Source organism: Centruroides vittatus, unplaced genomic scaffold, assembly GCF_030686945.1.
Source record: "Centruroides vittatus isolate TY-2023 unplaced genomic scaffold, ASM3068694v2 contig_19, whole genome shotgun sequence".
Taxonomy (NCBI): domain Eukaryota; kingdom Metazoa; phylum Arthropoda; class Arachnida; order Scorpiones; family Buthidae; genus Centruroides; species Centruroides vittatus.
The window spans coordinates 6,213,156-6,237,776 of record NW_027121169.1 but is presented as its reverse complement, the minus strand read 5'-3'; the positions used below and the strand labels follow the sequence as shown (position 1 = coordinate 6,237,776).

Sequence of the window (24,621 nt, the reverse complement as noted above, 5' to 3'; positions counted from 1 at the left end):
TATATCTACTTATATTCATGTAGTTACTACAAAATCAGACATTTGTAGTATTAACGCAAGAGAAATTATTTACTCGAGTTAACTTAATTGTTTTTATTTTCAAATGCTTCGTTGAAAACTCTCATACATAATTGCGTAAACAGTGTTACGACATAACAATGGATAAAACCACTGAACCTCCGCCAACATGCTGGACACGTGGAGTTTTTCGGGTTTTATTTATCTTTAAAAAAGCCATGCTTCAGCTAATCGATACTCTATTCGTCTCCAATTTTTCACCCAGAAATTCAATATCACAAAATTCAAGCGAGACTTAAAAGTATTTTTACAATATTTTTTATTATATCAAAAGTATAATAGTTTGTACACATCAAGTCTAGCGTTTAAATACAGATACAAAATATATCCATCTTCTGATATTGGATGTATTCATTTGAACTTTCTGAAAAACAAGCATTAAAAACGATGATAACAACAAATAATTCTGAACGCTTTTTTAAATAAAACACGACATAAATATTTATAAAATAATAAAGAAATTGCAGAAATATTACTTTACTGTAACACTATATGAAATTGTTTGAAAGATTCTTAGAAGCCAGCATTAAAAAAATAGAATCTATACGAAGAGATCAACAACGATTTTGATAGAAAAACAGTACAGAAATGTCAAGAAGCACTATAATTTGAAAACAGGAGTTATAAACACTGTATATATTGAATCTGAGGCCCACCAGTGGACAAAAGCATTGAACACTAGTCGTAAATTGGCACCTCGCAAACGGGGTTGTCACGTGGAGTTTTCCTGGTTTTCTTTACGTTGTAACACCAAAATAGGGGCAGTTTCCTATGGAAAATCCCACGTGGCAATCCCCTGAGCAGATCGCCCACATGTCGCGTTGTTGAAAGTAAACCTGGATAGTTTGAAATCAGTAATAACTTGCATTAGAGAAACTCTTAACCGATTTGCTGTATATAATAACTATGGATAGCACTGTAATTCCTTCTCTGTGTTGATCAATTCTACGTAGGATGCTTCCTAGATGCAACTGATGAATACAAAGAAGGAATTGTAGTGTTTGAAAATGCTATTAGACCTGTGAATTTCCCTATATTGTAACTACTGAATAAGTGGCCAATAACATTTAAAACATATGAATTAAAAAATAAGATCGTAATTAGCCGTGAAAAAATTAATAGTGCAGCAATGCTTGAAAGAATGAGATTAAAATATGTACACGATTTCAAGTATTATGCTAGTGTTTTTACTAGAAATGGCAGAAATAATGAAGACATAACGAGAATAATAATCCACAGCCAAGGATTTTACAGCATTATCAGTGGAATGTTATGGGCTCTAGATATTGCAATTAAATGTAAAACATTCCTGTAGAAAACTTACGTCATACCTGTATTGATTTAGCTTCAGAAACTAAGAGGAAGGGATAAAAACAAAATACAATTCATTAAAATTAAATTCTCAAGGAAAACAGACAAAATGAGAAACTAAATCGTATGTTTATTTAAGAAGAACGAGTCAAGAAGAGTGGCTTAAGAGTATTTTAATTTAGAACTTACTGGTAAAAGCCATAGAGTACGTTCATATAAGAGACAAAAAGAAAAGATAAACAAGAATATTGAAAGAATAGAAGAAAACTGGCAGGACATTGAGGAAAACTTAGTGAAACAAAAGAAGAGAATAAAGAAAAATTAACTCACATGAATCAACAATATGTCAATGCAGAGCAAAGATGATGTTGATGATGACAAAAAAGCATGCCCTTTCACCTTTTCTGGAATTTTAAATTTATGCCATTCACAGATCTAAGCACTAATTGGCCACATTCGATCATTTTATCAGGTTTCTCTTTGACACATATCCGGAAGTGACGTAATACATTACCTATCACCACTTTCTCTTCCATTAGGGCGAATCTCTGTCCTGAAAATTTTAAAGGCGTTAGTTAATATATCGCTTCGACAACTCCATCTATTTCCCTAATTTCAAGACGTCGATATATTTTTTCCATAGCCTCAATGAAGGGTTAATATCTTACCAATGCAATTTCGTGATCCTGCCGAAAATGGAATATATGCGAAAGGATTTCTTTCACTACAGTTTTCAGGATAAAATCTCTCTGGTTTAAATGATTCAGGGTCTGGATAGAACTCAGGGTCTCGATGTATGGAATGTATATATATGTGTACAACTGCATTTTTGGGCATAGTTATATCACCTAGACATTAGAACGATGGAATTCAGTCTAATCATGATATAAAAATAGAGTGTGGCTATTTATGCATATAATATGTATAGATAATTGGTTATTTGTACATATAATGCATTGTTTTTGATCTTTAATGACATGTATCTGAGCTTTAAGCAAAATTTTTTAAAAATTCACAAAACGTTTAAGAAATTTTAACAAAATAGTAATAACAAATGCAGAAATTATTTCTTTTGAAGTATATTATATAATGTTTTGATAAACGTAGTTTATTTGCGTATAAATAATGACTCTTTATTCATACACTATTTATGGTATTAGGTATTAGTAATTCTCTGTAGAAACTTATAAACTGATGATATCTTCTAAGATTAGCAAACGTAACTTTATAAAAAAAACCGTGTAAATTAGTTTTTAGGCAATATTAGGTATAATACTGTATAAGTGTCTTCATAAAGCAGTTAGGTTTTTATACTTACAATCAACACTTCAGTTGGACAGACAGACACAATGGAAAAAGGGCAATTGGAAAACATTTCAGTAGACAATCGGATGGTGTCCTATCACACGCTGCACTAACAATACTAATTAAACTGTGGTATTTAGATGTGTCTTGTTTTGTTCCTATAAGGAAAACAAGACACATTTTATTTTAAATAAGTATCCTTATTTAAAATAAAAGTACTTAGATGATTATTACTTATAATGACAATATGGAATTTTAAAAATTGTTTGCGGATTTTACACTGTTACACTTAATGTGACATTTTATTAAAATGATGCAAGTATGCATCATTTTAATAAAGTCTTCAGTTATAAATGATGTATACAAGAATAATGATTGTTTTATACAGAAAGTAAATAATTTCTCCATTTATTTATCATTTTTTGTTAAATTCGCTTAAATATTTCATAATTTTTAAAAGTATTTTGTCAGCATAATGATCAATGTGAGCGATAATAAAATACGATAATTACCTCATTATCGTAGTTTATTTTTAAAATTAGCTATACATGTCACCAAAATGTAAAACAATGGTGTATAAATAGCCACACATCCTTAAAGTATAAATTAAAAAATTCACCAATTTTAAATTCTTCAGGATGAGAACGGGCAATGAAAGGAACTGGAGGATAAAGTCTTAGTGATTCCTGAAGAACAGGAATTTATCAGCAAATTTAAAATTTTAATTTAGAAATTTAATTATATATAGTTTACCTTTATAACACATTCCACATATTTCATTTCTCTCATGTCATCGCATGTAATCGGCCTTTCTTTGTCATCTCCAAAAATACTGTATAGTTCTTCATAGGCTTTCTGTTGTATATCAGGATATAAACCGAGATTATAAAGTGCCCAACTTATTCCTATTGCAGTGGTATCGTGACCCTAAAGAGAGAAGCAGAATAAATATTGAATTACAGGATTAAATTTTGATTTTAAATAAGCAGATCTGAGCAAAATATTCATTGAAGAACCGATATGTAAGTCAACACCTGTGAGTCAACTATTCGATTGTATATTCTTGCTGCACGACTAAAAATTTTAAAAGAATATATTTACTCGTCTGAATATTTAACTTTAAATAATTGGATAAAGATGTAATCATTTCCAATTACCAATAAGATTGTGTTTATCCATACTCACAGACTGTTTTTAACTCCGAAATTTAAACACAAATTACTCAAAAATATATAGATATATACAATTATACGTTTTATAATTAAGTTTTAAAATATAAAAAAAAGTTTTACTTGAGAAATTGTATACCTCAAACATGAAAGTGTCCACTTCTTCTCTGATATCCTCTTCAGTAATGTCTCCATGGATTAAATGACGATGAAGTAAAAGATCTAAAAATGGCTTTTTCTCTTTCTTCTGAAGGAAGACATTATCTTTGTTCTCGACTTTTAATTCTCGTAAAATTTTAACAAATTCATTTTTTCTCTCCAAAATCACCTTGAATTTTTCAGATAATTTTAGAATTAAGAAACATAAACTTCTTACACACAATTTTACCGACCTGCTTAGTGAAATTATGTATGATGTTCACACATCTCTTGAATTCTTTTCCTACTGATGTCAAGTAGTAAATGAAATCGAATTGATACCACGGATACATTGTTCTTTCCGTAACCAAACTCTCCATTCTAATAATATATTAACGTTTTAATTTATATTAAATTAATTTTTTATTGTTTTTTATATAAGAAAACTCACTTTCCCACTGCTTGAACGTATTCAGAACTTTCGTTTTCTTGTGATCTCAACTTTACTCCCATTGCTGTCTCTACAATGAGATATTTGTCATAGCAAATTTTACGAAATATTATAGTTTTTAGCATAAAATTTATAATATTTACCTCCAATTATGTCTAATGTACAGAGAGACATCAGAGGCACAATATCGATCCAAGAGTTGGGTTTTAATTTATTTAATTTTTGTACAAGAACAAATGAATGTTCGTTGAAGATGGGTTGAAAAGTTTCTAAGATGTTAAAATGAAATGCTGGAGTTAAAAGTTTTCGTCTTTGTTTCCATTTTTCTTTGTTACTACAATAATTAAAAGTAATTTGTAAAATTTCAATGTTAAGTAACTGAAGGAAAAGAAAACAAAGGCAATAACAGAAGCGAAAACAGTGAATATATATTAAGAGTAGCAGAAAGATCGAGAGTGTGTGAAGTTTCAGCGTAACAATTCTGTATGAAAAAACGTATAGAAGAATTGTTATGCATAAAAATTTTCTTTGTCTCATCTCAGCATTGCAGTTATTCTGGAAGAATGATAATATGAATGAAAGCACAAATCGATCATTCACAGGACATTTATTTATCACACATACAGTGAATTCCGTGAAAATTGTTAAAGCAGAGTTACTTAATAATACGTATAAATAACCTTAAAAAGTAATAATTTAATACATTTTAAAACAAATACCTGGTTAGAAGACCAGTTCCAATCCAAGGATGCATCAAGCGATATGTTGGTGATTTATTAATTACATCGTTGTTGCTTAATATTGCCTTAAAATAATGAAAATTATGTTAAAAAATTGTAATTAACATATCTTAAAATCTGTATATGTAAAAAATACATTCTTACTTTTATATATTCGGTTTTATATATATTAACAATAAACATCCTGGAGAAGATAACAATGAAGATTCTCTCCTTATCAAATAACTTATTCATCCCAATAATCTTATAAAATGAAGCTACGACAGAATTATTTTGTAAATAATTGCAAATAACAACATTTAAACTTACCAACTTGTTGATTAATCTCCCGATTTCTAAACAGGAATTTCAAGAAGATGTACCATAGTGGTAAGGTTGGAAAAACGTATAAACCATGTTTCTTCGCTTTCGTTTGTCGTTTTTTATACCGAATATATGAAATTATTGCTGCTATAACAGTAATTAATGCCGTAATCAACAGTACATACGCCATTTTGTATTCTTAACTCGTATCAGTCAGGTTTTATCTGTGTTTATAGAATACACCTACAAGTCTGAAAAGCTGATAAAGTTGCAAACATACACAATTAAACATAAAATTTTTAATGGTTAATATAGCAAAATGTTGAAAAGACGATACAGTAGACTATTTAAGACCTTTAGTACATTTATTCTTCGTTATAGTGTCGTGTGTATGTTATTGAATGAAGGGTATATTCGAACGTTGTAGAAGATTTTTATACAGTTTTTTTACGTATAAATGCTTAATTTTTAATGTACTTAAAAGTTTTACTCGTCATTTTGTTTATATAAAATTTCACAAAGTACTGATAAAAAATTATCAGTTCATTGAGATTATTCGTTCAGTTGATATTATTGTGTTTTATATTTTAAAAATCCGTGGATAAAAGATGAATAAAAGATGATAATAAATAAACATATACAATGGATTCTTGACATAGAGCCCACCTCATATAGTAAAGTTTCGGTGTAGTGGACAGTTTGCGCTATTTTTTTGTGTATTAAATAATAAACTCTTGATGTAGTGAATAATTTTCTTTCATTTATTAGTGCCTATTTTTCAACACTCGAAAGAATTATCTCTAGAAATATTTTTTTCTTTAAATTTATATTTGTGCTATGTTTCAAGTGCTTGTATCATAAAGCAGATAAGGATACAAGTTCATTATCCTCGTTGGATCAAAAAACATTTTCTTATAACAGGTTATTACACTAAAATCTGTGTAATATGGATCTCTACTAACCGAAAATCTGTCTAAGATAGATCGTCTACAAACTCAAACTTGTCTAAAGCGAAATATACTGAATGATTATAATTAAGTATCCTTATTCAACGCTATTTAAAAAGAGGTTTAGCAGTCGACATGTAACCAAATTGGGTAAGGTGACATTTCAGGACATGCAGAAGACATTTCCATAATTCAATTAATTCCATGACTCTTCACTATGGTACTTTGACGCTGTAAGCGGTAAACATTTTATTTGCACAAGAAACAGACACCTCTTGATGCAGAAAACACTGCTTAATGTTTGTTTAGTGAGACCATTCACTGAATGAGTTCAGGTCACCACAAATGAAACCGTTGTTTGTGCTTGCAGCGCCAAAAGTGCCATAATGACACTAATTTTTTTTATACGGAAATTTCTTACGCAGATTCTAAATGTCACCGTACTAAATTTGGTTACAGCTGGACAGCGAAACATCTCTCTAAACATCGCTGAATAGAGAAATTTTAATAACGATCACCCTGTAAATCTCGAAACGAAATTATTTGCTACGTAAAACAGTAATATAAACTGGAAACCTGTCTAAACGAAGAAACCAAAGTTCATGCAACCAATATTCCAACATTAATTTGCACTTAAATAACGAAACATTTTCATATAAATGAAATAATTACCGAAAATTTATTCACATTTTACAATCAATGTATTACACTGTTAAAACTTTAGTTATAACCGTTCAAATTTTCTTTTATCTTGCTTTAAATTGCAGTTTTAAGTCTTCAGCAGGTCGAAGAACAATTTCTGGACACAAGTGAATCTTATCAGGAAAATCAACAGATTTGACAATGAAATGACGTAAAATATTGCTTATAATAATCTTCTCCTCCATCAATGCAAATTTTTGACCTAATTACAAAATTGCATAGTAAATTTTGCATATAAATGCCTTTAATTGCTCACACATTGTACTTACCTATGCAATTTCTTGGCCCTGCTGAAAAGGGGATGAAAGCGAAAGGATGTCTTCCTTTACAGTTCTCTGGCAGGAACCGATCGGGATCAAATACTTCAGGATTTGGATAATATTCAGGATCGTGATGTAGCGAATAGATTTCAATAAATATAAAGGAATTTGCTGGTATAGTCATTATTTCATCTAAAAGTATATTGTCCTTCCGTAAATTTTTAAATTAAGTTTATAATGTAACTATACGAAAATATATTACATTATATTATTTACTTAATTTAAAATCTTCTTTGGTTTCTCTTCCAATTATTGGAACTGATGGATACAACCTAAGTGTTTCCTAAATTCACAAAATTAAAATAACTAACAGCAGAAATATGTAATGTATAATGTCAGAGTTGTGAATTTACCTTTATAACACATTCTAAATACTTCATCTCTTTGATATCTTCTGATGTAATTGGTCTTTTCTTATCATTTCCACATACACTAACAACCTCGTCGTATGCTTTTTGCTGTATATCGGGATAAAGTCCGAGATTGTATAATGTCCATGAAATGCCTACTGAAGTAGTATCGTGCCCCTTAAGCGAGATATAATTTAAAATAAATTTTTAAAGATATACTTATAAATATAGACTATATAGTCTGTATAGCCCTATTCATACAGCGAACATGAAGGTATCCACTTCTTCTCTGATATCTTCTTCAGTGATGTCTCCATTATTCAAATGATGATGGAGAAGAAGGGTGAGGAATGGTTTTCTGTTCTTACTGTGAGTATATACATTTTCAGAATCTTCATCGATAGCGACTTTTTTATCTTTTAAGTATTCTTGCATTTCTTGTTTCCTTTCAGATATTACCTATTAACATAGAAAACTTGAAATGACTCCTTCATCTTATAAATATAAATATACACATATAATAAATAAAGTTATTAAAATGAAACAACATTCGTTTCATTTCACTAAAGTTATTTAAAATTGGCATTGTCATCATAGTTACAATAACACACCTTGCATGTTTTTATACTGTAAATTAAGTTATACAAAGTCAGAATTCACGTAAGGCCAGGAACACACATGCGTAAAATTGTGTGGCAGAAAACTTAATCAGAAATCAGCTTTCAGTTCAGTTTCTGTTTTACGCTTTTCTGCCAGAATACACATAGGCTACGTAAAAATTCTGGCCGAATAGGAAACACCACTGCCACTAACACTGCTAATTTTATTAATTTTTTCCTCTCATATATCTATCCCTTTGTACCTTCCATTTTTCTCCGCTTCCTCGTCTATAATATAGAAAATTTGAATTAATAGACTTGTATTCCGAATTGAAATAAAGAACGTGTGATCTAAATACTAGGCCTGTATAGCGATTCTACTAGACCTACCTGTTATTTGAAATTTTGCATCTAAAGCCATCCATAAACGTTGTTTAAATACAGTGTCTTAATACATGACAGTGTAGTGGTCGAACGGATTCAAGAAACTCATCTATTTCATTTATTTTTCGTTTTTTCGATACAGTCACAATTATAGGGTTAACTCTCATTGCCGCCATTGTTAGAATAAAAAGCACGTGTCTGTCTACTTTGACGTCACAGAAAAGACTTTTCTTTATTGGAGGAATTTTGGCGTAAAAATTTTACGGCGTAAAAAGTAGAGACATTCTCTACTCTTTTTCTCGTTTCAGCCAAAGTTTCAGAAAAGTTTTTACGTTTTCTGTTTTATGCTAGATTTTACGCCGAATTTTGCGCACGTTTCCTGTCCTAATTCCCGTTTCTTCAGCTACTTTTAGAAGTTCAACATGCAGATCACCTTCTCTAGGTGATTGATTCTTCCTGTTTTCAGCAGAGAAGCAGCGATTATAATACCGGTTTTAAAACGTGACTTAACATCAATTCATAAAAATGATTTAAAAAAAATTACTTTAAATATTGGAAATGCGTATTATTGATAAAAATTATCCTCTTATGTTTATGGACAGCATCTTAGAATACATTAATGATAAACAAGTGAGCAATTTTGAACAGAGAGGAAGAAAGAGCTTATTTAAGCTTTGACGGCAAATCTCTTAAACCTGCCAAGCAATTTAATTATCTAGAAGCTTCTTAAGAATTGTTGAAATATGTTCGCTAGAGATGCTCACAGATAGTTTCTTGAAATTAAGTATTTTATTAGTCACGACGAATGCCATTTGAAGATAAGAATATTGCAGAAGATAAGATAGAGAATGAAGAAATTCGATCATGTGTAAAGATGAAGGAATAATCTTCCTCGCATTGTTAAATCGTACCTTTCTAGTAAAGTTATGTACAGTATTAAGGACACGATTAAATTCTCTTCCTGATGAGGTTATACTAAAGAGCATGTCAGACCACAGCCAAGGATGCATATTTCTCAGCAATATTAATTCTTCAAGTCTGGAATTACAAGAAGAGTATTACAGGATATAGATTAGTCAATTCTGAAACTTGTACGAATAAAGTGTTTCAAAACCTGTTAATATTCTTGACATATTCGGATTCTTCGTCCTGTTGAACATTTATTTCTACTCCCATTGCAGTTTCTAAATAAGTATATTATAAAATATTATGTATAAAGATTTTTAAGTACTTATGTTACTCATAGATACCTGCTATAATATCAAGAGTGCATAGAGATAACATGCGAGTGATGTTCACCCATGGATCTTGTACTTTTTTCTCTAGTTTATCGATTAAAAGAAAGCAATGTTTATTGATAACTGTGTGAAAATTTTCTAGAATTTTAAAGTGAAATGCTGGCGTTAATAATTTTCGTCTTGGTCTCCATAATTCTCTGGATCTGTGTTACAAAGTAAACATAAAACCTTCTACATTATTAATGAAATTCTACAGTATCGTATCACAAATTAATATAAAATGTATAAAATCTTTATGTTTATATCTAGAAGCTTCTGTAGGTTATATAATAATACAATTCTCATTTAATTTTTATATAATTAAATATTTACTACAACTCTCTGAAACTTATCTAATTTTATAATTATACAGGGAGATAATAAAATACCTTAATTGGATCTCATTATTTCGGAAAAAGGTTTAGACAAAAGTTGTAGGGTTTCAAAGGGGCAATCAATTAGTGACATTGGATGTGACCTTGATCTTGACCTTCAAAATGATTTAAAGGTCAGGATTTTTTAAAATGGAATACATGTTTTGACCTTGAGTACCCCTAAATTTGACCGCTGGAGGTCATCTAAAGGTCATTCCCACACATGACCGTCAGTGATCGGCTCTTAAATGAGATGACCACTCATTACTGTTAATGACCACCTTAAAGCGTCAATGACGTTCAGCAATTGTCGAGGGTCAGAATTGTCAGTCCTAAACCGTATTTGTATTACTTAAATCGCTAATGGCCATTAATGAGAATGTGTTAGAATAACGTTAAATTATTAAAATGATTGAAGTTGATTAAAGTTTAATTCTTATACATAAATGAGTTTCTGGTAAAACGGGTAAACTCAAATCTGAATTGTTTTGACCATAATGGTTCATTTTTTCTTATGTGTGTGCCTTGAAATATAAATAGATACATGTTATTGTTGCATAAATATACGGTCACAGAGTTACTAACCACGCTTTTTCTTTCTTTCAATTGTCCTCGTATTTGCTTGTGATACTTTATTACCTTAAAATTATTATTTTAACAATGGATGCCATATCTGTGGAATAAAAAATTGAAATGGTTCTTATTTATGGAGAATCTTCAAAGAAAGTTGATAATGCTATTTCTCTGTATGCTGTACGTTTTCCAGATAGGAAACGATCACATGCATCTTTTTATTGGGTTATCCAATAATTCACTACTACAGGAAGTGTACAAACAAGCAGAAAGAATCGCCGACATATGGTTCCTGGAGCAAATAATGTAAGTGCTGTTTTAGCTCAAGTGGATGTTGATCCTCATGTAAGTACTCGACAAATAAGTCACGATCCTTGAATTTCTCAAACTAACGTATGTAAGATAATAAAACTTCACCCTTTTCACATGTCCTTGTGTCAAGAACTTCATGGCGATGATGTCCAGAATCGAGTGACATTTTGTCAATGGGCGCTTCAGCAAATACAAGAAAATCTAATTTTTATTCATAAGGTAATGTTTTCTGATGAGACCACTTTTACTAACCATGGTACAGTAGACATGTGCTGAATAGAAAATTAAATGGTCGATGGATCAGTAGAGGAGGTCTAGTAAATTTGCCAGCCAGATCTTACGTCACTGGTCTTCTGTTTTATGGGGATTTATAAAAACAAAAGTTTGTGAGGAAATGCCAACAACTGCTGAGAATATGAAACAGCGTGTCAGAGACACTTGTGCTCAACTGACATCTGAAGTTCTCAGTTGTTTACGATCATTTGAAGCGCGGATCAAGAAATGCATCGAAGTGGGAGGGCATCATTTTGAACATTTGTTACAAATTTTTTTCCGAAACCAATATCTCAAACAATGGTGAGAAGTGAAGTAACTCACCAAAAACAAGCACCCCGATATCAAGGGAATTCACTGAAAACAAGTACAGTCAAACCTGTTTTTATGCGGGGGATAGGGACCACATTAAAAAAAACGCATAAAAAATCTTACGAAACTTCACGAATGGCTGTAAATAATAGTTTTCGCAACACAATTAAAAAATATTTTTTAATGCGGTCAACAGGGACCGCATAAAAAAAGTCTCACATAGAAAATAACTCAAAACCGTACGAAATAGAATTTATTGACAACAGATGTCAGCACTTGACTGCATCGTCTGGTCTATCGTCTGTTTTACATATTTTTGTCCAGGTGGTGTTTTGTTGACTTAAAAAGTAAATTATTTCATTTTTCGCATATTCATGCAATAATATTACTATAATAAGTGCATTTATGCTATAATAAGTTTATTTAGCTATAATAAGTCAACGTAAGACATGACGAATCGCACGAGACTAGTCGCCAACTATACCGCACAAATTAAAAATTCGCATTAAAAAAATCGCACAAATAAAAATCGCACATAAAAAGAGCGCATAAAAACAGGTTTGACTGTACTTCAAAGGGAGCAGAAAACTACTACGTTTACTTCGCTACTCCTGGGTAGTGCTAAAAGTAGTGAATGCTTTTAAAGGTCGAAGTAATAAGGTTGTGAAAAAATGTAAATTTTACCTCCCCATCTATTTCAGTAAGAAAAAGTATAGTTTTTCCCGTTAGAGAAAGCTTTTAATCTTAAAATAGCCGTTAGAGAAAGCTTTTAATCTTAAAATAGCCTTGACCTTTGACTTAGACCTTAAGGTTAAGGGTATAACCGATTGTGAAATTTCCTGCTCTTTCCATTGCAGGGGTCAAAAATATGTATTCCTATTTAAATAAAAGACTTGATCTTCAAAGTGATTTGACGGTCAAGGTCACATTCAAGGTCACCAACCGATTGCCCCTTCGAAACCCTATAACTTTTGTCTAAACCTTTTTCCGAAATAATGAAATCCAATTAAGGTATTTCATTGTCCCAGGATAAAAAAACTCACCCTGTATATGTGATTTTCATAGTAATAAATATGAGAAAGTTTTTAAAATAGCTTATTTAAAGTAAAATAAAATAATTGCTAATTTTTATAATTAAATATAAATATAAATTACCTGGTTATTAATCCATTTCCTAGCCACGAATTTATAGGTTTGTACATCAAACCCTTATCTAGAACCGTGTGACTGTTCATAAGTGTCTTGAGGAAGAAATAAATCTAATTGAAATAAACTGTATTTTTACTTAAATACACGTATTTTTATATACATTACTTCGATAAATTCCGGTTTGTATAGATGTACAAATACGTTTCCAGCCACACAAATTGAATAAATTCTTTCTCTATCGTATATACGGCTATTGGCACACAAATATTGAAAAATCCCTAATTAAAATTAAAATATAAATGATTACATTTATAAAATTTCCTTATTTTTTAATTACTAATAATTATAAAATGTAGAAAACTTACAAACGTATGGATTGTAATGTGGGTTATTTCTATTCATCATTGATGTATAAAATATACGAATTATATTGAAAACTGGACGAATTGGTAAATTATACTCTTTCAGACGTTTTAATTGTTTATGTTGGTTCCATTTTATTCTTAATATCAACAGAACTATACAAGCAATAGCTATACACAATTGCAATAGCATGACTGCAGTTTGAGTGTCGAAATCAGTATTTAAAACAACTTTTGAACTTCGTATGTAGATAACATTTCTTAGATATTATATATCAGTTTAAAAAATGTAATTTATAAACATGAATAGCTGCTATATCTTTTTCTAAATACTTACTATAATAGCATCGAATTTATTAAACATAACAATTAATGTAGAAGGAATCGCTTACTCTGTTGTTTATAATTTAAAATATGTTCTGCACCTTCAAATTATCAATAGTAGTGGCTTGTCCCTGTATATCATACTTTTCCTTTAACAATAGAGTCGTGCCAATCATCTACTTAACACTTTTCAGAAACAGTTTTTTAATTGAAATAACGTAACTTGCATTTTTAATTATTATGCCTTTGTGTCCTTTTTAACTCTATTTAAAATTTATTTTGTATACTAGTACTTTCTATATATTAACAGGACTTATTATACTGGAAATTATGAATGCAGATATTTAGTCTTACAGATCATAAATAATGTTCTTTATTTAGTTCACCTGTAAGACTAAATATCTGCATCCATAATTTCCAGTATAATAAGTCCTGTTTATATATAGAACGTACTAGTATACAAAATAAATTTTAAATAAACGTAACTTGCAGTTTTCATTGGTAGTTTGTATATATTTAATCGGGGCCTCCTGCCCCTAAGATATCCATATCTGATCTTGAATTTCATCTATCTAACTCCGTTCTCGAGATTATTGAAAGACAGACAAACAGACAGACAGCCGAACAACAGTGGAATTTATAGGCTTACAGTTTTTTTCAAATTGCAGCCCAATGACACCAGTCAGCATGTAAATATGATTAGTGAAACAAGAGCAAAGAAGAAAGCAAAGCAAGCGATATCCGTGTTCACGGATACAGGAAATTTTGTTTAAATAATAAAAAAACGTTTTAAAATTTGAAAAGCCGTTTTGTAAATAAATGGTTTAGAGTTGCAAAACACCAGCAATGAATACACAGAACTGTTAATAAAAGCCAAAGGTCAACAATAACCTTATACCAGTTGCCTACAACCTACAATGTACTGAACATTCGAGCCCCTTTGCTCGGCGAGGAGGTTCCCCCGGACAACTGCCTGCTCGTTGAGCCAATCCAATAGCCCTGAGCTGAATCCACAGTTGGACGATTACATCTGAATTATTAAAATACAGATACCGATTACGCCCTGCAGGCCCCTTTTCCAACTGGGTCGCTCTCCGGATGCATCCCGTTCTTGACCCACTCTCCGGGCCCTCTTCAGAATTTTCGCTTTATCGGCAACCCTGGGGCCCACTGTCTTGTTGGAAGAACCCTCGACCTACCAAACTCGACCTACCAAAAATAAAAGTAATACAAATAAAACGGCAAAACCGTATTTGGGACAAGACTGTCTCGGAGACTCACTACTAAGCGGAATCACTTTGACACTCAAGGTGGGGTCACGTTCTCATTCTCCAATCTTCTTTGGTATCGCTGGTTTTAAGCGCTATCGTTCAAACTTTGCTGGCCACGACCACGAGATCGTCTTAGCAAGAATAAAAAAACTAAATGAAATCTATTCCGCACGAATACATTTATTTATTTATTTTTTCATTTTACGTGGCCAAATTATGCAAAAATTATAACAGCCGACTTAATTTTTTCACCTAACTAAAATATTATATAAATTCTTTTAAATAGCAGTGTAGACTGAAAATACGTATATACGTTTTTCACATAACACACACGGCATTTCTAATTTAATTATCATCTACACCGAAATATTATAAGACATTTTTCATTAAAATGCTATTATAAACAAAAAGTTAAACATTATTTTATTATAAATGATAAAATTATCATTAAACAATTACATCGTTTTATTCATCATTCAAATGTGTTTTTCCTATGATCTGTTTTACTAATTACTAGAAATTATTTACATTGATTCACTATATTTACACATCACGTGAACTATTAGAATTATCGTTATCAAATATCTATTAACATAGTTTATTCTAAGAGATGTGAAATGCAGTTACTCTAGCCGAAGTTGTCTAGGAATAAAATTTTGTGTAACCATCGTAATTTTCATTTTCTAACTTCACATTGTGTTTCTATGCGACAACGTGACTAGTGATCGATCTGACGAAGGTGATGCCTCCCGGGAAGACTTCCTGTAAGAAACTGGGCCCTATTTAGGTTATTACAATGTGAAGAAACTCGTAAAACTCCACGTGGCCAGCCCGTTGGCCAGGCGCGAAACCATCACCACCCACCAGTGTTTAGTGGTTTTATCTACTTGGCCATTGGTGGGCCCAAAATCTTCACTATAAGATCGAAATATCGGCTATTTTGGATAGTTTTCGAATGATGTTCATTTTGCTACATAGAAGCATAATCACTATAGAATGTAAACGCTACAAGAGATCCTTATAATATATTTCATATACTTGCGCCACGAAGAAATGTTTTCTGTTTCAATTAAAACTTTACTTCAACGTCACCTTTTTCATTTTGCTTTAACTGTTTTATTAAATAATAGTCCTGTTTTCAATGGACTTCAACTTAATACAAATATCATATAACAATGAATTAATATTACTGCAAGCTCTCTGAAAGAAAATGTATTCCTAATTAAATTAGCACTTTTGCAAAGTTAATCAGATTCAACTTTAAATTGTCCTTCAGAATACAAAGATTCATTCAGAAGTGTATCAATATGAAGTTTTTATAATAATTTCTTGATTGATACTCTTTCTTGATAATTGAAATAATTGTCACGAAATACTCGTGAAAAATTCACCCTACTTAGGTGCTAGGCACGTGAAGAAAACCCGGAAGACTCCACATGACCAGCTCATTTCCGGTGCGAACCAGTCTTCAATTAGGCCACCTGGCACTTAAAGATAAATTCTAAATACCTGTATGTCTATGCATACAGATGATATATCTAGAAGACATTTATGCTAGCAGAAAAATATTTTATGCAAATTTTAGTTACAATCTTTGACACTAGCTGACGCTAGTATGCACGTATTGAGTCCCATTTGCAACTCACTTTCTGCTTCTAAGAATCCCATTACTTTTGTGAGTCCCCACTCTCTAAAAAGCGCACTTAATAGCGGGGAATAAGTTATCAAATTATTAATAAAAACACTACTAAAACCAAGAAACGTTTCTCGATTCTTGTAAAAAAGGTGTAATGTCTTGACATGATACCATAACAATGAATACCTTAATTTCTACGAAAGAATTTAATTTTGTATACAATTTATACTCCTGCCTGGTTGTCTGTTCGCATATTTTTTATCACCAAAATTGTTCTCAGATGTAACACATGGTATTAAAATTTCAAAATGTTAAATTTTATTCATGTACAGTGACACTTCTTCCTAAAGACATTATTTTGATCCCTAAACACCAAGAGGGTTTCCAAGAGTAATACAATATAATGCCTCATAAATCTAGAACCGTAGGAATTATATTGATTTTTGTTTATTCTTTTACAGTAAAGCATGGAGCTATGTGAGAAGGAATGGATTTAAATTATCACAAGCAGACATACATATGAGGAAGTTTTCTTTGTTTTTTTTTGCCATTTTTGGGTTCAGGAGGTTCTCTAAACGTGGAGATTTGTAAAAAAAAAAAAAAAAAAAAAAAAAAAAAAAAAAAAAAAAATTAGAGGGTCAAATTTGACACGATAACAATACTTTTCCTTCTTATGTATAATCTATATTGCAGGCAGGAAAGTACAATATAGAATACGTTAAAGAGAAAATTATATATAAACATCTAGGAGTAATTAAGGTGCCAGAAAATGACGGAATTAATGATAACATAAATTTAAAACTTGATAGTAATTGAAACTTTTGTTTATTTAAGAATAATTAATGTAATATTAATAACTAAATCAAGTAACATTTAGTTTTCAATATATATATAAATGAGGATATTTGTTTGTTTGTTTGTTCGCTATGCACGCGTATGCGATTTGACCAATTGCTACGAAACTCGGCAATTATGTTTAAATACTTCTAACTTAGATATATAGAAATTGAATAGATACTTTGGGGTGGGATGTACGACAATATCTTATTCATTTCTGTCTACATTTTATTGCTGGTTTTACATGTCGCTCCATCTAATGGAAAAAATTTGTTATTGCTAACAGTTTGTTTGTTAAGTTACTGCAACGCAATACTTGAGCGATCTGCCTAGCGGAGATGCCTTCCGGAAGGTCTTTTAAGAGTACTGTCCCCTATTTAGGCGTTACAGACGTGGAGAAAACCTGGAAAACTCTTTGTGGCCAGCTCGTTCTGGCGAGACGCGAACCCGCGAACGAACTCCCAGTGTTTAGAGAACGGAACCGCTTAGATCACTGGTGGGCCCTATTGTTAACAGGAAACTATTTTCTGCACCTCTAATTTATGCATCATTCCTTTAAATTCTCTGTAAAGGAAGTAAAATAGTTCGTTAAAAATCGTACCATATTCCTTTAATAACTTTTCATTTTCTCTTCTATCAGTCTACTATATAAATAATCTGTAATCATTTCTAAAATTAAAATTTGATTTTAATGTTATAAATACATATTTTTAATATTGTAACAATCTTTAAAAAAATATAATTTTAAATATTATTTTTTAAGCTTTATTATACGACGTAATTATTTGTAACTGCTTAGTTAAAGTATTAATTAATAACACATATTTTACACGTGTTATGAATAACTAATCAGTTACGCATAATCACGTGGTACGAATAAATAATCAGTTATAACAAACACAAGCAGATTTAAAATACAACTGTGGCGTAACAATTCTATTTGTAACGTACTGTTCCAAGAATTATTTCGTATAATTTATACGAAATAATTCTTATACAAATACAATTTTTACGCCACAATTTACGTCACGAATTTACGTACTACTTACAATTTAATAAGATTTTTTATTTTTATTTTGTTGGTTAAATATAATGTAATAAACTCGATTCGTATCACGAAAAATATGTAAATAATTTTATTCTGAAGGCAAACGTAATCTATATTTCTCTCCATACAAGAAGTATAATAGTGTAGTCACGACGTACGATACCTACAACAGATGCTATTATCTAAATATGCCTGATATAAATAATGGACTCTGGTATATCAATAGAGCATCTGAAAAAAACTAATATTTAATCTCCAAAATATGTAGATGATTTTTTTCCTATTTTTGTATTTGACTTCTTCGAGTTAGGAATTCAATCTGATGTGTTACATTTACATTACTGATTACACTGTATATATGAATTATTTTCTCGAATATGAAAAATTTTTAAATCAATTTTCGTATTTCTCTAACTTTAAACGTATATTTTTCTACGTTATTTAGTTAAAAATTCAATTTTAAAGTACAAAAAAAGAAAAGCATGAAATGTTTAACATTAAAGATACACTTTAGAATACGCAAAACTTGTCATTTATTCGCAAAAATTTTACAAAGATAATTAATTATTTTGAGTAAATTCTTAATAATATTGTAGAAACTTTCTAGAATACAAAAATTAATTGTTTATGTCCAATACATACAGTAAAAATTGAATGATTCTATTTATCTCTCATCACGAATTGCAATCTTAACGTGTTTATAGGGCGAAGTACAATTTCTCCACATTCCATAATTTTATCGGGATGATCCAGAGATTTGACCCGGAAATGACGTAAAATATTAGTAAGGATAATTTTCTCTTCCATAAAAGCAAACTTTTGCCCTACATAATAAGAAAAATCAAGAGAATTGCATCCTGGGGAATACTTAAATTAATCCTTTGCTCAATACTTACCAATGCAATTTCTTGGTCCTGCTGCGAAAGGAATATAAGCATAAGGATGCCTTCCTATAGAATTTTCTGGTAGAAATCTATCAGGATCGAATATTTCAGGATTTGGATAAAGTTCAGGATCACGATGGAGTAAATATATAGCAATACAAATTGATGTTCCTGCTGGAATTGTGATTTTATCATCTAAAATTTGATAAATTTATTATTAATACCTCGGTATATCGTTTGTTTAGTTAATAATACACTTACTTAGCTTAAAGTCTTTATTATTAGTTCTCATGATAGCTGGAACTGATGGATATAATCTGAGAGACTCCTGTTAAGAATATTCATAATTAATTGCTTTGATTAACCATATTCAATTAATTAAATTATATTAACCTTTAGAAAACATTCTAGATATTTCATCTCTCGAAGATCATTTTGATTAACTGCTCTTTCTTTATCTTCACCAAAAATACTTTGCACTTCTTCATAGAGTTTCTGTTGTATGTGTGGATACAATCCTAAGTTGTATAGAGCCCAACTGATGCCAACTGCAGTGGTATCGTGTCCCTAAATCCCAAAAATTACCTTAAAATTAGCATAAAAAATCACAGAGAAAATGAAGATAGACAATTACATACCGCGAACATAAATGTATTCACTTCATCACGAATATCTTCTTCAGTAATATCCCCATTTTTTAAATAATGATGAAGGAGTAACGTGAGGAATGCCTTCTTCTTTTTGCTTTGCATATAGATATTTTCGCTATCATCTTCATTAATATTATCTTCCAGATTTTCTTGCATTTCTTTCTTTTTTTGTTGTATCACCTAGAAAAATAATTGGTACTCATTCATAGTTAATTAGGAAGATTTAATAATTCTAAAGGTACCTTTTTAATAAAACTTTGTATTGTGTTCACCACTTTTGTAAATTCTCTACCAGTTGGTGATATGTAGAAAAATATATCAGGCCATAGCCAAGGTGTTGACATCCTGTTACTTATCAATTCTTCTACTCTATAAAATATTATAAATAAATTATCTGCTAATGGATGAGTGATAAAGAAGAAACAATGCCTACTTTCCAATGGCTTTCACATATTCAGATTCTTCATTTTCTTGTGCCTTTATTTCCACATCCATTGCTGTTTCTGTTAAAGAAAATGTTACAATTTCAACACGTTAAGATCATTCACAAATGCCAGATTCAAGAATGATTATACAGAAGCTAGCATCCTAACTCTACAAGTAATTTTAAAATTCTTGCTCCACAGTTCTTGTTCTTTCGGAACAAAAATTTGAAAGAAGGAGCTGAAGAATTGATTTTAACATGAATTTTCCAGAGCAGACTTTAGAAACCAGAATCCTCACCGTGTAAACGATTATAATAAATACTTCTAGACAAAGAATTTTGGAATTATTTGAATGATTTTATCATGAATATCCAAAGAAAAGACTCCATAAGCTCGCGTTTTTAACATGTATTTCTAGAGCGAGAACTTACTGTAACGTTGCGCGCTATTTTTTACATGAACGATCCCTTTCGTGTGATTTGTAATTAGCAATTCGTCAGAAAACTTGCATCCCTACTTCATTTTATATACACAGTCGAATGTAATTCAATGGTTTTGCAGTTGCCTGTGTAAACAAAAATCTTTGAGAATATTTAGTCTTTGTAAATATCCTTTCAATTTTATGGTATTTGCGAGTATTAAATTATTATTATTCGTAGTAAATCTGTTGCTAAGTTACACTGTAGATACTTTCTACAGAAAGTTAACATTCATCTAGAGTTGCAACTTTTTTCAGTAAGCTTGATTTTGACACATCATGAAGGATATTACAAAGAGATGCTTACTCATAACCTTGCAATAAGTTTAAATAAATTTTGTAACTTTACAAATAATTTCTGTATTTTTCATCTTTTGCAGATTCATTTCTTAACTTTTATTCTGTTAAAACATGTTTTGAATATAATAGGCACATTTCAACACTCACCTGCAATAATGTCTAAAGTGCAGAGTGTCATCAGACGTAGAATATTAACCCACGGACCCTTATTTCTTCTTAATTTCTCAATTAAAACTTTAGAATGTTTATTAATCATCACCTGAAAATTTTCTAATATTTTAAAGTGAAAAGCAGGGGTTAACAATTTCCTCTTCTCCCTCCAAGTTTCTCCTGCACTAGAATGATTTAACACAATTTATGAGCTTAACTACCATTCTAATATTGTGAAAATCACATAAATTTTCATGTAATAATCCGAAAAAACTACATAAATGTACTCACCTGGTAATTAACCCGTTTCCTAGCCACGGTTTTGTGTATTTATACATCCACCCCTTATCTATAAGAACGTTGCTGTTCATAATAGCCTATAAAAATTCAGGTAGTGTGTTTACAGTAATAAAAATTGTTAAAATGTAACATATTTTATATAATTTACCTTTACATATTCTGGTTTAAATATTTCTACATAATATGCGCCTGCTAGTGAAGAGGCAAATATTCTTTCTCTTTCGTACAAACGACAAACAAATGTGGTTTCTTGGAATGCTCCTAAGAAATTAAGAATTTAAAGGACTTAATATTTACATTTTCCTTGTTTATATCTAGAGGAAAACATAGCTCAGTAAGGAATAGGGAACTCAATAGGACTGACATACTAGTGTTGGTTTGACAATGTAACACCTGAATGGTCTGACAGAAGGATTAGCCTAAATACGGCCAACTTTTTATCGAAATTTCTATAGAAAATTGGCCTTTTTAAATGCTAGACACGTAAAAACTCGACCATTGGTGAGAAATAAACTCGCAACCGGGTGAAACCACTGAGCAGTGATTTTACCTACTCTGCCACTGTTGGGTCGCTTCTTTACAAAGGATTTAAATAACTTAAAATATTGAATGCATTCAAGGCTTAAATAATAAAAAGTACAGATTTAAATGATACTGAAGTTATGTACAAGTAAATAATTTAATCAAGATGAAATGCCAAATAATAGGGATTCCAATCAACTCAATTCATTTACATGCAAAAAATTTAATTAATTAAGCTTAAAACATCATTGAAATCGAAAAAGAATAGAAAATTTAATATTATTACAATGCTAAAGAACAGAGAATTTAATGGAAATTAATTTTTAATCAAGCTGAGACGAAGAGTACAAAGGCAAAATATCAGAAAATATTTTTGAATACAATTCCATTGGTGAGAGCAATTACAATTTACGAATCTGGATTAGGACAAACGTTAATAATACGGGCAAAAGTAAATATAATGTAAGTGTAAATATAATGTAAAAGTAAATATAAGTAAAATAAATATATTAAAACAATTTACTTACGGATTCTTCGGTTGAAATCTTGGTTTTTTGGTAAGAAGGATTCTAGTATGTAATACCATATTGAAGGCAATCGCTGTATGGGTAAATTACCCTTTTTTAAAAGGTTTAAAGCCTTACGTTGTAGAAAAAATAACCTTAAAACAAGAAATAAGAAACCAGCAAATGCGATATAAAGTAAATAATACATGATTCTTTGTTATCAGTATACAAAATGACGAACTTTGAAATTGTTTACGTAATCACAAGCCGGAGTTGGAAAATCTCTACAGACGTTTCAGATGAAACAAATGATTAAATTATTAACTATTTGATACATTATAAATAATTTATTACATTTAAAAAATCATATAAAATATTTTTTACGCGAAAAAAACCCCTTTTATATTCTAATTTAATAATATATTCCGATAACAGATGCGCTATCGTATAATAAATACAGTTAAACCTGTGAACAACGGCCACTGACGAGAAGGTAAGAAATTGCCGTAGTTTGGAAATTATTTTGTAAGCATTTCGTTAAAAGGTGGCCGTTATTGGGAGGTTCGATTGTTTAATATATTTTTAATCTATTTGTGTTTCTAATCTAAAATTTTTACAGCTTTAAAATAAATAAAAATTCTGTTTATAACGCCCCGTTAATTACTTATGAAAGGTTTTTATGTATACATGTACAGTGTAATATACACAAAGTGGTGCTACTTCCTGCGGAAGTAGCGTGGAATGATGCAAGTAGTTTATGACGAGGTGCGCATTTAAACTCGCGTGCAGCTTTTCAGTGTTGTACGGGTGTGATTCAACCTTTATTTTATAGAATAAAGTAGTAAAACGATGCTAACTTTCTAAAAGTAAGATATTTTTTCCTTATGTGTTCTAAAGACTCAATCCTATTTATAAAACTTGAAGTGTTGACACTTCTAAATGTACGAAAACATCTGCGAGAAAAAGTGTCAATTCATATTAGATTCAAATCTTCTGAAAGCACTGTAAATAGAAGATCAACTTCCGGTACTTTACTACCGGATTTACTCCTCAGTTACCATAGCAACAGAGGAAGTGCATCATCCGGGAGTAAGAAGAGCAGATTCGATTGTTTTTTTAAACTAATTATAAAGTTTTTCTTATTAAAAAATATTTTTTCTGATAAATTTTATTGGTAATAAATCTTTGAAGATGTCAAAAGTCATATTATTTTCTATATTTTTATGTTTATTTATATTTTTTTAAAGCGCTAACTTTAATGAATTCTTGCTCAAAGAGTAAGAGTAAAAAGAAATAGAAGGGATAATTTCAGGTTACAGAAAGGTTAAAATAAACAAACTGTATAACACGAAACAAGTCAAGATGTGTAAATGATGTTAAAAATAATCTTTTAAACTTCATATTATAGCAGTTGGAGATGTGTAAAATGATGTTTTGCGTATCAAATCTATGTAATGATTCGCTCGAATTATCATGATTTTTATCTAGAAAATATAGTAATAATTTTATTGTAATAATTCTTATTTAGTAATTCTATTAATGGAGAACTTGAATGAGATGTATTGAAAACTCTTCTGCTTCTATAAGCATACATTTACAGCTTGGGAATAGTTTAAATATCAACAGCTTCTATCTTGTCTATTATAATTTATATCGGGTTTATATATATTATTCGCTTGAAGAAACATTCTCAGTTTAAAGGACATTAAAAATAATTATTGTCTAGAGGCCGTTGAATACAAAAGTAGATTTTTTTTCTATAGTATTAATCAGTGGTGGTGGTGGTGGTGATGATGTAGGAACGAGTTATAATTATATAAATTATTGTAAAATAAGCTAAAAATCGTGCTTGAACTATTAG

General features: G+C 30.5%; 2 protein-coding genes across 4 annotated transcripts; both read right to left on the bottom strand.

The window, feature by feature from the left end:
* Window positions 1-333: 333 nt before the first annotated feature.
* LOC136970208 (cytochrome P450 4c3-like) lies at window positions 334-5,719 on the bottom strand. Of its 3 annotated transcripts, none has more exons than XR_010879957.1 (12): window positions 5,502-5,716; window positions 5,337-5,449; window positions 5,172-5,257; window positions 4,596-4,786; window positions 4,453-4,522; window positions 4,256-4,382; window positions 4,003-4,191; window positions 3,448-3,621; window positions 3,314-3,380; window positions 2,058-2,237; window positions 1,720-1,942; window positions 334-442 (listed from the first exon to the last, which is right to left on the bottom strand). XR_010879957.1 is itself a non-coding variant. In XM_067264632.1 (12 exons), the coding sequence occupies exons 1-12, from the start codon at window positions 5,683-5,685 to the stop codon at window positions 430-432; spliced, it is 1,467 nt and encodes a 488-aa protein (XP_067120733.1). In that variant the 5' UTR covers window positions 5,686-5,719; the 3' UTR covers window positions 365-429. The 3 variants fall into 3 exon arrangements, 2 of the variants coding, with proteins under 2 accessions (XP_067120733.1, XP_067120732.1); XM_067264632.1 differs by having other exon boundaries at window positions 365-442; window positions 1,789-1,942; window positions 4,003-4,110; window positions 5,502-5,719; XM_067264631.1 differs by having other exon boundaries at window positions 365-442; window positions 1,789-1,942; window positions 5,502-5,717.
* Window positions 5,720-7,151: 1,432 nt separating this feature from the next.
* On the bottom strand, window positions 7,152-22,981 carry LOC136970250 (uncharacterized). Its single transcript, XM_067264675.1, has 23 exons — window positions 22,782-22,981; window positions 21,881-21,993; window positions 21,724-21,809; window positions 21,430-21,617; window positions 20,513-20,582; window positions 20,322-20,448; window positions 20,068-20,259; window positions 19,823-19,996; window positions 19,691-19,757; window positions 19,442-19,624; window positions 19,209-19,369; window positions 14,925-14,962; window positions 13,433-13,689; window positions 13,233-13,345; window positions 13,074-13,159; window positions 10,048-10,238; window positions 9,912-9,981; window positions 9,709-9,835; window positions 8,076-8,273; window positions 7,818-7,991; window positions 7,681-7,747; window positions 7,414-7,596; window positions 7,152-7,346 (listed from the first exon to the last, which is right to left on the bottom strand). The coding sequence occupies exons 1-23, from the start codon at window positions 22,966-22,968 to the stop codon at window positions 7,189-7,191; spliced, it is 3,210 nt and encodes a 1,069-aa protein (XP_067120776.1). The 5' UTR covers window positions 22,969-22,981; the 3' UTR covers window positions 7,152-7,188.
* Between the last annotated feature and the right edge of the window lie 1,640 nt (window positions 22,982-24,621).

What these genes read in the sequence shown, in the direction of transcription:
- LOC136970208 (XM_067264631.1), bottom strand. Translation starts at nt 5,685, where the DNA reads ATGGCGTATGTACTGTTGATTACGGCATTAATTACTGTTATAGCAGCA. An exon ending in GGAACTGGTCTTCTAACCAG is followed by an intron (nt 4,787 to 5,171) that starts GTATTTGTTTTA and finishes TAATTATTGTAG; the next exon opens with TAACAAAGAAAAATGGAAAC. An exon ending in AGGATCACGAAATTGCATTG is followed by an intron (nt 1,943 to 2,057) that starts GTAAGATATTAA and finishes TAAAATTTTCAG; the next exon opens with GACAGAGATTCGCCCTAATG.
- LOC136970250 (XM_067264675.1), bottom strand. Translation starts at nt 22,968, where the DNA reads ATGTATTATTTACTTTATATCGCATTTGCTGGTTTCTTATTTCTTGTT. An exon ending in TTAAACCAGAATATGTAAAG is followed by an intron (nt 21,810 to 21,880) that starts GTAAATTATATA and finishes GAATTTTTATAG; the next exon opens with GCTATTATGAACAGCAACGT. An exon ending in AGGGTTCTTCCAACAAGACA is followed by an intron (nt 13,690 to 14,924) that starts GTGGGCCCCAGG and finishes ATAATATCTAAG; the next exon opens with AAATGTTATCTACATACGAA.